At 30.4% G+C, this 14454-nt stretch overlaps 1 protein-coding gene across 2 annotated transcripts in view; it reads right to left on the minus strand.

Annotated features, from left to right (window-relative positions):
• The window catches only part of plxna3 (plexin A3), a 350688-nt gene that overhangs the window by 59000 nt on the left and 277234 nt on the right, over positions 1-14454 (minus strand). For both annotated transcript variants that reach the window (XM_073909723.1, NM_001098489.1), the window contains 4 exon segments: positions 10577-10673; positions 6082-6272; positions 3951-4099; positions 1582-1702 (listed from right to left, as the gene is read on the minus strand). In XM_073909723.1, the coding sequence (XP_073765824.1) occupies positions 1582-1702; positions 3951-4099; positions 6082-6272; positions 10577-10673 (558 nt within the window).

Here is a 14454-nt window from a genome sequence, read left to right on the forward strand (position 1 = left end):
TATATAAAAATGCACTTTGAAATACCATTGTGTATGACATGTGGTATAAAAATAAACTTGCCTTGCCTAATAGTGAGGAAAAAAAACAAACAAGGTCAATAAACAAATCTTTAAAATAAATTATAAAGATAAATAAAAAACATCATAATAAACATAAATAAAAATTCTAAAGCTTAATAAAGACAATTAAAAAAATTTAACCCTTTTATTATATCAAATTTTAATTTGTTTATCTAAGGCACAAGTTCTTAAGACAGTAAAAATATATTATACAAACGTGAAATATATTGAAATTGAAAAATGTAAAAACAATAAGAAGAAAAACAAGCATAAATAAATAAACTAAACTTAAAAACCAATAGTAAAGATAAAAAACATAATAACATAATAAAAACATAATAAAGATAAATTATATATATTTATATATTATATATAATTAAAACACTTTCTTTTGGCAGTTGGAATAAACAATTGGGATCCAGGGTGTGTTTAATAACATTACATTGCTTATATAATTTATTTTAAAAAAAATTTTAGGTATAAATTTTATAACTTTTTATTTTATTTAACTAAGACCTAAGCCCTAAAAATAAAATAAGTATGTAAAATATGTAAATAAACATTCAAATATATGAAACAAAAGTGAAAAATATTGAAACTAAATGAGGTAAAAACAACAAGAAAAAAAGCATAAATAATTAATAAACTTAATAAAGATAAATAAAATAACATCATAACAAGATAAAAAATATATCTGATAAATAAAGATGATTAAAACTGACAAAAAAATAAATAAATAAAACCATAGAGAATGTTAATTTTAATAAATAAAATGGGTGCATTTGATAATGTTACAATGATTCTTTTTATTTGGCAGAAACTGAATTTTTAAGTAAACAAATGATTAAATAATTAACCAGCTACATGTGTATGTGTGTGTATGTATATACATACAGACAGTAAAAAATATGTAAACAAGAGTGAAATACTTAATTTAATAATGTAAAAACAAGGACAGAAAAAACAAGTCTAAACAAACAAATATTAAAACAATAAAGATAAATAAAAAAAAAAACATTATAATAAAGATAAATAAAAATTATAAAGCTGAATAAAGATGATTAAAATTGATAAAAACCATAGTAAAAATTTATTTTAATTAAATAATGAATTGAATTTTAATAAATAAAATTTAAAAATATTTTCTTTTGGTAGTTGGGATAAACAGTTGGCACCCAGAGTGTGTTTAACAATGTTACAATGCTTATTTTTAAGTGGCAGAAACTGAAGTTTTAAGTGAACAAATTAATAAAGAAATATAATATATAAATAGTTTTTTTTTTAGGTACAGATCTTATATTAAAATATTTAAAAATCCTTTTTTCATAAACTTTTTAATTTATTCAAATAAAGCATAAGCTCTTAAACCAGTACAAAAATGTAAATATAAGTTAAAATATATGAAAAGTAAAATATATTGAAAGTATAAAATAATGTAAAAACAAAAAGAAGGAAAACAAGCATAAATAAACAAATTTTAAAAACAAACTTTTAAACTAAACTAAACAATATCAGACGTACCACAAAGGAGTAAGTCTGTGTGGATTGAGTCCTGTACTCAGCGCTGCAGTCTCCGATACACAGCTCCACCGGACCTCCGGGAGGACTGGACATCAGGGACTCCTCCATATCACACACAATCCTGCAACAACATTCACATTCACCAAAAGCAGTGCTTATATTGCTAAACAATCATTTGTGACATATATTTCATCAGAAACTTTTGTTTTAATGCTTTGAACGTTTCAGTTGAATGACAAAAACGTACTGATACTGAATGCAGACGAGAGCAAAATAGGGAGGGACAATCTGGTGAAAAACCCAGAGTTACTATGCTAATCTACCCGATGAGATGTAAGCTAAATTCTGCCTCAGTTCTCATTATTTAAATGTTCAAAAAATGTCAATGTGTGGGACAAGAGAAAGAAAAGGGCAGGTATAAATATATTAAAGAAAGATAGTAAAACATGTATTGGATTTGAACTAAATCCTTTGGTTAGAATTCACTAAATTTCATGTATGGAAAATAATATTGAAAGAATGAAGTATTCTGAACAATATTTAAACTGTATTATTAGTCCTGGACAAAGATTATTCATTCACTCATTTTCCTTCGGCTTAGTCCCTTTATTCATCAGGGCTTTATTCATCATTCACCACAGCAAAGATTAATCACATGCAAAATAAGTTTGTTTTGATATATATGTGTGTGTGTTGTCAAAATATTGTTATAATCAATAAATATCTATAAGAAATATTTCAAATGATACAATCTTGCTTGTGGATGGTATCAAAACTGTACAGTTGCTCTCTTGCAAACTCTCCTCACCAGCAGAGAGGAATAATAATAATAATAATAACAATAATAATAATAATAATAATAAATTTAACACATTTGTTTTAATCAGAAATTAAGATGATATTGCGCTAATTTAGTTTTTTTTTTTTTTAACTTTACTTAAGGACTGCTGATGTAACGAAAATGGTATGGAATATCGATATTATTCAAGGTATTGTATTAAAGTAGAAAATTTTATTATCTTGACAAGACTATTATACTGTATATATTTGGTTTGTATTTCCCAGTACTGGGTTGCGGTTGGAAGTGCATAAGCTGCATAAAATATGCCATTGAAGTCAGAATTATTGGCCCCCTGAATTATTAGCCCCTCTGTTTATTTTCTTCCACAATTTCTGTTTAGTGAAAAGCAGATTTTTTAAAACATATTTTAAAACACAATAGTTTTAATAACTCATTTCTAATAACTGATTTCTTTTATCTTTGCCATGATGGCAGTACATAATATTTGACTAGATATTTTCCAACACACTTTTATACAGCTTAAAGTGACATTTAAAGGCTTAACTAGGTTAATTAGGTTAACTAGGCAGGTTAGGGTAATTAGGCAAGTTATTGTATAACGATGGTTTGTTCTGTAGTTTATAGAAAAAAATTTCTAAATAATAAATAAATAAAAAAATGAATAAATTAAAAATTAAAAACTTCTTTTAATCTAGCCAAAATAAAATAAATAAAACTTTCTCTGTAAGAAAAAATATTATCAGACATACTGTGAAAATTTCCTTACGCTGTTAAACATCATTTGGGAAATATTTGAAAAAGACTAAAAAATTCAAAGGGGGCTAATAATTCTGACTTCATCCGTATATTGGAATAGTCTGCGGTTCATTCGGCGGTGGCAACGCCTGATAAATTTGGGACTTAGCCGAAAGAAAATTAATGATGAATGAATATAATATGTATATTTGAAGAGTTTAGATGCAAAATTTCTAAATGTCATTTAAAATTTTCCTCTAAAATTTGCATTTTTATCAGGCTTCTGTGTATGTTCAGTGATATAATTTTTATGGCAGAGAATAAGTCCTTTTTTCTGGTCTTTAATGTGAAATATCTCAACATAAACAAAAGGAGGCTGAGAAAAATGTTCACTTTTGATGGAAATTTCAGACAGCACTTTAAGGTTTTAGCATTTGAACTCTACATATGATACACAAAACAATTTTGTTACATAGATATTTTGAGTATATATATACTAATTACGTACAGCACTAATTATGTATTTTATGAAAAGTGTTTTTACAGTACGTTACATCAAGACAGTTAAATCCGTGTATCCGTAGTTCAAAACGTCAATCCGGTTCATAAGAGTATTATGATTTTAGTTGATTAGTAGATCCCTCTGACTAAAATCGTTTAAAATTCAATCTAAACGTAGACTACAATGCTTCAGAAGACTAAAACTTGCTTTTAATTTTATTCAAAAGGCTGACGCTCAAACTAAATCACAATTTGGCTGTCAGAATGAAGTCTGATGAGAAGAGAAGAGTGAAGATGAAGGTGAAAATGTGTGGTGTTTCCCATAATGCACCTCTCAGCGCTGATGTATTCAGCTGCAGCAGGGTTACAGCGAACTCCAGCCACACGCACGTGAGTGATTTCTCGAACCTGCAGCCCCAGATTCTCCCCTTCAATGGTGACGCGTGTGCCTCCTTCTTTCGGGCCCGTCAGAGGACGAATCTAGAGGAGAGACAGAAGCAGACGCTGTAGGTCAACACACACACATGCAGAGGTGTAAGCTGGGAGATCTTACATGCAGGTGGACAGTGGTGTTTTTAATAGGAGACATCTTAGACACCAATAACTTTCATGTCATACGTAAAGTCTGACTCTTTTGAGAAGTTTAAAGAAGAAAAATGAGTATAAAAAAAGTTAATAAAAACCTATAGGATAATTGCAGGAAAAATGGATAGATTTCAATTCTAAATACTGTAAGATATTTTTGTTAAAAAATTTTGTAATTAGAAAGAATTGTATAAACTATGATAAAGGTAAATAATATAAATAAAATGATAGTTGAAAATGATATATATTTTTAATTAATTTTTTTACATAAATAAAAAATGCTAAATGAAAAACTAATAATGATGAACATTGTCAATAATAAAAATAATATCAATATAACACAATAATAATAACAATAACAATAATAATAATAACAATAATATAGCACAATAATAATAATAATAATAATAATAATAAATCAAAATTATAAAGCTGAATAAAGATTACTAAATATATAAAATCTGTTAAAATAAATAAAACCATTGTGAATGTTGATTTTAATTAATCACTTTTATTAATTTTATAATTTTAATTTTGGCAGTTGGGATAAGCTATATAAAAACAAACAAAGAAAAATAAATAAATCCAAATTTATTTCTGGATAAACTGTGCACAGTTCAGTACGTATGTGCACCACATAAATAAAACTTACCAAAAAATAGAACAAACAAAAAACAGACAAACACAAATAAATAAATAAATTAATTAATAAATAAATAAATACATTTTAAAAAAACACTTGCCGTTAATTTGTATGACGCTTGAGGACTTTGATGTTTGCAGACTGTCATCTATGTGTTTCTTATGTTAAAACCACAAAAGGGAAAAATAGTGTTGGGATGTTTGTTTGTATATTGTATATTTGTTTGATTGTTTAATTGTTTTGTGCAAATTTATAAAATAAATAAATAAATAAATAGACAGATAAATAAGTAAATAAATAAATGTTACACTTTACAATACAGTTTCATTAGTTAATGTATTTACTAACATGAACTAAGAATAAACAATACGCGTAGATGGTTTATTATCAAAGCTTAGCATTTACTAATGCATTATTAAAATATAAATTCATGTTTGTTAGCATTAGTTAATGCACCGCAAGTTAATGTGAAGTATCAATTAATAAATTTATTTTCATTAAAATAACATTAACTAACATGAACAAAAACTGTAATAAACATTGTTTGTTCATGTTAGTAAGTGTATTAACCAACGTTAACTAATACAACCTTAGTGTAAAGTGTTAAAAATAAAGAAACATTCATAAATGAATATTTAAATTGTGAAAAATGTATTAGTGAATAGTATTAAAAATAACAACAACCCAAAAACCATCAATAACTACTCAGATTCAATCAGAAATACCACATTATGGAAGTAGTGCTGGGCTGATAAATGATATTATAAAATCACGATAAAGTTGATGTCAATAACAATGATAAGCTCTGGAGTTTTTTTTTTACTCTATATTGATCTAAAAGCCAATCATTGAGCAGCAATGTGCAACAATGGGAATCTAGAAGTGTGTTGATATTAGAGATGCACCATCAAAAATAAATTGGCCAAAAATATGTTACACCTTTTAATGGCTAAATTTTGTGGCTTCCTTTATTGTTGGGGTACTCTTTAAAATTTTGAAGTATTAACAACTTATATTGGAATATATATCGTTATCTTCAATAAGGAAAATAGTTATCGAGACAGCATTTTTGCCATATCGCCCAGCCCTATAGATGGAAGTAACTACAATGGTTTTAGCAAGAATATTGCATGATGACTTGAACATGTTTTAGTAAAAGTTCATCTCTAAACAACCCAAAAATGGACAGCTCTGCAATGGCTCTTATGAGACATATGAATGTGTTTGTTTTCACCTTGGTAATGCGCGGATGGCTGCAGCGAATGTTGCGTCGTCCCTGATGCATCCAGTTGTGTTCGGCTGATGGACAGTGTTGCTTTAGGAGACACTTCTTATCGGCCAAACACCAGCCACACTCAAATGTGCTGTCAGCCTTCAGACATAGTCCACAGCTGTCCCTCTGAGCCTCACACTTATACAGGAGAGCTACACACACACACACACACACAAACAAACACAGAGAGAGAATGAGGATACATTTACACTACAGCATTTTTGTTTTAGCATCAAGTCCGCGTCAAACAACTAGGGCAAACGAAAACCAACTGTTGTTGGCTTGCATCGGCTTGCATCTGGTCCCAAACCAAATGAGTCTACATTATAGACTGTAAAAAATAAGTTCGTAGTATTCACAACGTCACTCGTAGGTTTCTAAAAAGCGCAAATGAAGTTACACGTGTGCAGGGCCAACCGTCGACATTTTGTTCGCGTGTCATCGCACTGACTGCGGGTAACTGAAAATGGGAGGCAGGGCAAGGGCAGAGCAACGGATGCCTGCTACATTTTGCATAGATGGGTTTTTCTGGGAGAAACGCTTAATACTTCATTACCTGTGATTGGTTTGTGTTCTGACCACTTGTGCTTGGTTGTGTACTGCGTCAATAAACAGTTTGGTCTTTTTTAAAAACGTTTGTAATACATTGAGCCACTAAGCATTGTTCTTGTGACATTTTTTTAAACGCATCTTATCTCCAAATAGTTCAAAACTAGTCTGTATTATGTAGTAAATGCAAGACTATTTATGAAATCCAGGCATTATGACATTTCAGACGACTGTTCTATAGCCTACAGTTAATCTATCTGTTAGATTCTGGAATGCATTAGAGTTCTAAAGAAAATTATAAATGATAAATGAATTATCTTAAAGGTGCCCCATAATGAAAATCTGAGTATACCAAGGCATAGTAGAATAATAAAATATCAGTATATGGAAATGGGCATACTGTGAGCCTCAGACAGCGTTTCCTCATTTTCATTTAAATTCCACATGTAAAACCTCGGTGGACCATAGGCCATTCAGAGAACAAAACAAACTGTGATGAGACTCGCAAGCCACGCCCTCTGCATTTGCATGTATGCATAATTTAGGTCATTCATCCGGACCTGACGAGCAGCTGACATCGGCAAGAAATCACGACTCATTTGCAACTCTGAGATCATAAAAAAGCTCTGAGATCATTAAAAGGCACGCCTCAGGTTGCATTTGATAGGCCAAATGTTTTCTAGCGATACAACAGTGATAACTTTCCACCCTTAGTTATTTTAAATGTATAATTCACCTACTGACTTTTATTTTGAAAACATGAGCCCCAAATTATTTACTGTGCGTTACTGGGCAACGGCAACACGAGGAATGTTTCAAACTGGCCTCAGGACGCAAAGATTGCAAGATGTACAGATTACACATTTATTCCGCTCCACTCTGAAGAGAGGTAAGGTATGTTTAGTGACATCTTTTGTGAATTGATCATGTTTATTGTGAAATATGACACTTATGTTTCAACAAACACATGTATACAGCTGAATCTTGTCAAATCACACCACTGTCATGTGTTCATGCAGATGTCGACATTTATTTCTGGGTGTTTTCTTTGACTATAGCTATAAAACACAACGTGATACATCTCTATGACTCTCTTTTGTCAAGTTTAATTATAATTTAGCCTTTATCCACAACAGATCTGGTGAGCAAAATAGGTTACAGTTACTCTGATTGCGTTTATATTTGTCTGTGTTTAGTGTACATCACGCTGTGTGTGTGAAAATTCACAAAACGAACCATATATGGTCAATAATGGACCTTCTGATTCTAGGGGTATTTCATTAAGTAATAAATTAGCTTAAAGTTTCTGGAGATTTTTTTTTTTAACTTACCGAAGCCATAAACTTACTATGCAGATATCAGAGAATAATTTAACTTCTTAAACCAATGTAGTGTATGGCACCTTTAAATAAAACAAGTACATTTATATATAAAAGTATTTAAGAATTTTACTCACACTGGGGAAATGGAGGGGACTTGAATGGTTTTTGTGAGCAAAATTAAGTGCACCGCATGCCATATCATCTGATAATTGTAAAACAATGATCTCAAAATGGAATTGACTGTAAAGCCACATAAAATAAAACAAAAGTATGATGAATAGGCTGAGTTCAGCAGCTGATCAGCCAGAATCAGCTGAGTGATGAGACCTAGCTGTCACTCAAGTGGCCACGCCTTTAATTATAAAGACTTATTAGAAATTAAACAGATAAGTTGCAAAAAAAAAAATCACCCCCTCACAATTGTCATGAAGTGTAATATTAGCTATTTACACCAAAATCTTTTTGTACCAGGCTGTAAACAGCTTTTTTCTGCTGTAAAGTTGGCCATTTTAACATTGGGATCAATAGAAATGTGCTCTATTCTGAAGCCAGCAGCCTAGAGGAATTATGATGAATCGCAGTTTCAGTTAATTCCATATAGGCTTCACACGAGAGAGCGAGATGTTGCCGATTGGTCTACACTAAACACAACCTCAGAATTTCCTAATTATAACAGAGTCTGCAGCATTTACAAATGTCTCTATTTTTCAAGGGTCAAACACTGAAGTAGTGTTGACTGCAGGTGTACCTGTTGATAATACAGTTAAAATGAAAACGCGCTAGTGTAACGTAGCCTGAAAACACAGCCGTCCGCTTGGCTAGCCAGCTAAACGCAGGCCATGTTTGGAGTGGTGCCAGCTGTGTGGTGCCAATCGATAATTGAACTGTAAGGGGAAGGTATTGGAAGAGAAGCCCACGCCTGCATTCACTGCGCCGTGATTCATGTGCTGCCCACACACTAATAACTCTGACCCCAGGCACAAAGCAAGCGCAAAACCAAGGGTGTCGAGGTTTACTTCTACACACTGGCTCTGTTCCAGACGCTATGAGCTCGCTCCATGTTCGGCATCTACACAGGCGGAATCTCAACACAAAAACTGCCTCATGTAAGTGAGAGTTATCCAAAACGGTGCTCACTGGGAGCAAGTTAATAGTCATGTCGTTATCTGTAAAGGGAGACTAAAGAAATGTGAATCTTTAAAAGGCCAGGATGTTATTAAGTTGGAAACTTTTTAATTTATATTTTTCAGCACAATCTAAACATATTGTAACATAAACAAGCTTATAAAGATTAAAAAATATATGGAGTAATATTTGAAAATAGTTATATTTTTTACATTATTTACATACCAAAAATTATTTTGTATTATAATCTAAAATGAATATACATTTTATACTGACCATTAAAGTATAAAAATAGCCACTAAAATAAATCATAATTAAATAAAAGTATAAACAATAAATTTTATATGAATATAAAATAATTAAAATGTGAAAATATGACTACAGGTGCACAATAATTAACAATATTATATATTGTTATGTCATATTATATTTGCCATTCAAATATAAACTTAACCACAAAAATAAATTAGTAAATTGCAATAAAATACATTTATAAAATTAAAGAATAAATTGTAAATAAATGACTCTGTAATGTTATGTATGCATATTCAAAATGTAAAAATATGAATGCAATTGCATAAGTAAAATACCTACATTATTTATATATATAACACACACATAATATTTAAGATAAATATAAATATTTAAAATTTTTGTTTTGATATTATGTTGTTATATTAAATCATGTTATATTAACAGTTAAAATAACTTTGAAACTAATTATAATACAATAAAATTAAAATTCTTACAAATATTCTATTTAACATCATGTGTACATTTAAAATCTAGAAATATGAAAATATAAATATACTACAATAATTTGAATTACAAATTAAAAGTTAATATAATTATTTTTACTACTATATATCGTATTACGCTGCTATAATATAATATAATATAATATAATATATAATATAATATAACATAAAATAATATAATATAATACAATATATAATATAATATAATATAATATAATATATAATATAATATAACATAAAATAATATAATATAATATAATACAATATATAATATAATATAATATAATATAATATAATATAATATAATATAATATAATAAATGAAGGTTTCTGAAAACACAATAATAAAGAAAGTAAAAGGCTTTCTAATAAACTCAGAAAATAGTGTAGTACACAAACTCTCTGTAACCGCACATCTGGGGCCCTTTCACAGCAGATTTGGAGGTAAATGTGAACTGACAGCGGTGTGGACGTGGTAAAAGGTGACAGACTGTGATTCTCCACCATCCCGAGCTCTAATATGAGCTTATTATTATACGACTGAAACAATCAATAAAATAAAGCAGAGAGAAAACACCAGACAGACGGAGAAATCCAGATCGAATCAGATGAAAGATGCAGTCAGTTCCACTTTGCAGCAAAGGTAGCAGACAAATCAAGAGGATGCTGCGATTGAGTTGAGGTGAAGTGTTTGGTTTCTTACCTCTCATGGATGAGGGTTTGTCGATGGGAAAGTCACCGTCCCACACGATGGAGAAATCCACAGGCAGATCCCCCATCTCGTTCCCTTCATACCAGTACTGCAGGTAAAGCACATAAACAACAGAGTGAGAAATGTGAGAGAAAAAAAGCAGAAAAAATTAGTTTGAAGCAATTTCATTCATTCATTCATTCATTCATTCATTCATTCATTTTCTTTTCGGCTTAATTCCTTAATTGATCTCGGGTAGCCACAGAGAAATGAACCACCAACTTATCCAGCATATGTTTTACGCAGTCGATGCCCTTCCAGCTGCAACCCATCACTGGGAAACATCCATACACTCTCATTCACACACATACGCTACGGCCAATTTAGCTTACTTAATTCTCTTACAGTATAGCGCATGTCTTTGGATTGTGGGGGAAACCGGAGCACCTGGAGGAAATTCCTGCGAACAAGTGGGAGAACAAGCAAACTCCCAACAGAAACGCCAACCCATCGTGGCTCGAACCAGCGACTTGTGAGGCGATTGTGCTACCCACTGGCACCATCGTGATGCCCTTATTTATTTATCTATTTATTTGTTTATTTATTTATTTTTGTTTGTTTGTTTGTTTTAATGCCATAGCAGCATAGCAGACGACTTCAACATCAATCTAACTGACAAAAAATATTAATTTAAACATTGTATAACTTAATGTAGTTGAAAAATTATAAACTTATTAAAATAAGATAAAATAAAGATACAATAAAATAATTTGTTGTCTTGACTTCTTGTCATTTCTAGTGTAAACTAAATACACAAACAAACAAATAAATAAATAAATAAATAAATAAAAACAATTAGTTTCAGTTTAATCAATGTATATTAAAATAAAGATTCAAAAATTCCTCCAGAAGACACCCTTTTAGACAACTTCCTTTAATTATTCCCGAATAAAAATGTTCTCTAATATCATTTAAAATTATAGATAGTATTATAATATGTTAATATTATGTGTAGTTACAGTTTAAGTCAGAATTATTAGCCCACCTGAATTATTAGCCCTCCTGTTTATTTTTCCCCAATTTCTGTTTAATGGTTGGTGTTGTTTTTTCAGCACATTTCTAATCATAATAGTTTTAGTAACTCATCTCTAATAACTGATTTATTTTATCTTTGCCATGATGACAGTACACAATATTTGACTAGATATTTTTCAGGACCTGAAAAGGATTTTTCACCTTTATACAGCTTAAAGTGACATTTAAAGGCTTAAGTAGGTTAATTTGGTTACCTAGGCAGGTTAGGGTAATTAGGCGAGTTATTGTATAACGATGGTTTGTTCAGTAGACTATCGAAAACAAATATAGCTTAAAGGGGCTAATAATTTTTACCTTAAAATGTTTTTTAAAAAAATTTAAAACTGCTTTTAGACTAGTCTGGAAAAAAAAAACTTTCCCCAGAAAAAAAATATTATCAGACATACTGTGAAAATTTCCTTGCTCTGCTAAACATAATTTGGGAAATATTTTAAAAAGAAAAAAAAAATTAAAAGGGGGGCTAATAATTCTGACTTCAACTATATATGGCAAATACAGGTTTACAAATGTACAAACATTTTATAAATAACAGTTGTCTATAAAAAAAAAAAGCTTTATAACAATAAAAAAGACATAAATATTTAAAAAAAAAATCTAAAATAATTTTAGGACTTACTTTTGATTAGAATTCTACTATTTTAGAATGAAAAAATAACACAAAAAATAAATTTTTAATTACAAAATAAAACTAATTAAAATAAAATAACAACAAAATAAACAAAATAAAAACAAAATAAAACTAAAACCAATGTTTCCATTCTAAAAACGATAAAGATAAATAAATATTATCAGATGAAAAAATATTAAATACGTTGTAAAAATAAAGTAAAAAAAAAAATAAATAAACATAGTTGTAGTGAGAATTAATAGGCCCCCTTTGATTTTTTGTTTTTCTTTTTTAAATATTTCCCAAATAATGTTTAACAGAGCAAGGACATTTTCACAGTATGTTGAAAAGATTTTTTCTTCTGGAGAAATTCTTATTTGTTTTATTTTAGCTAGAATAAAAGCAGTTTTTAATTTTTTAAAACCATTTTAAATTCAATATTATTAGTATTAATATTATTAATATTATTTTTTTTTTCGATAGTCTACAGAACAAACCATTGTTACACAATAACTTGCCTAATACCTACACCTGCCTAGTTTACCTAATTAACCTAGTTAAACATTTAAATGTCACTCTAAGCTGTATAGAAGTGTCTTAAAAGATATCTAGTGAAATATATTTACTGTCACCATGGTAAATTAAAAAAATAAATTATGATTCGAAATTTGTTGAAAAAATCTGCTCTCAGTTAAACAGAAATTGGGGAAATAAATAAACAGGGGTGTAATAATTCAGGGGGGCTAATAATTCGGACTTTAACTGTATGTAACAGGAAAAATGAGAGAAAATAACCCGATCGCTTTAGATAACTTCTTGACATAAGAAAAAGGATAATTTGCAAACTCATCAGCACTTTGGTCAAAAAACACAGCCAAGGAGCTCTGATATCAAGAAGACCTCAGGAGACGATCAAGATGAAGAAGATGTTATCATGTCTGTTTCTCCTCCAGCAGACCTGATAACATCTGACCTGTGCAGACTCCAGTAAATCCACTGACTAACACAAACTATCACTGATCAGCAGCCCTCAACACCACAACAACACAACACTATTTCACTCACTTCAACATTTAACTTCACTTAAATGTATCTGCTAAAATAAAATGAAATAAAAAAAGGGTGACACGGTGGATCAGTGGTTAGCACTGTCGCCTCACCAAGAAGGTCGCTGGTCCCAGCTGGGCCAGTTGGAATTTCTGTGTGGAGTTTGCATATTCCCACCATGTTGGCATGGGTTTCCTCCAAGTGCAAAGACATGCACTATAGGTGAAGTGGGTGAACAAAATTCGCTGTACTGTATGAGTGCGTGTGTGAATGTGAGAGTTTATGGGTGTTTCCCAGTACTGGGTTGCAGGTGGATGGGCAACCACTGCATAAAACATATGCTGGAAGAGTTGGCGGTTTATTCCATTGCGGCAACCCCAGATAAGACAAAGGAAAATGAATGATATATATATATATAGTAATAGACATTTCTATTTAATGCTGAGTCAGTCTGTACTATACAATGCTGAAGGTGGCTCGGTGTGCTCTGCTCTTGTAGTCTGTTAGTGGAGTGTCTGCGATCGATGAGGCTGATCAGTGATATTCTCTCAGGGTTACGTTGGTTAAGTGCTCTTGCTGTTGTTGCTAATTAAAATCCAAACAGTAAAAGGCACCGTCACCTGCTGATGAGGAGAAGCTCAATAACAACACTTTACCAGCAGCTCATACACCATCTATACACTACCAGACCCCAAACCACCATTACCACCACAGCAACAAAAAAAGTTAAATAGATAAATGTTTTTTTTTTGTTTGTTTGTTTTTTAAAGATGCACAATACATGCCGGCCATATCAATGTTGGCTTAAAAATGCTATTTTAAATGTTATCATTATCGGTTTGACATCTTAAAGCTGGAAAATGAAGGACTTTTCCACTGGTTGCATTTAGTATTATTTTTTCTTGTATTTTGAATTGGGTTAATGTTCAGTCCCTTTATTTATTTATTTATGTATTTATTTTCTGTGAGGCAGACAATTTTATTAATATAAAAGAATTCAATTGAAAAGAATAGTTAATTAATAAAGTTTAGAGATTGGTTCAACTTATTCTAAAGTGAACTTTAAAAAAAAAATCTGAAAAATCAGTTGTTCAAAGTATGTGTTTGCCTTTGCGTTGACGCATAGCCTTACGACGTGGCC

This window comes from Danio rerio, chromosome 8 (assembly GCF_049306965.1).
Source record: "Danio rerio strain Tuebingen ecotype United States chromosome 8, GRCz12tu, whole genome shotgun sequence".
NCBI classification, from domain to species: Eukaryota; Metazoa; Chordata; class Actinopteri; order Cypriniformes; family Danionidae; genus Danio; species Danio rerio.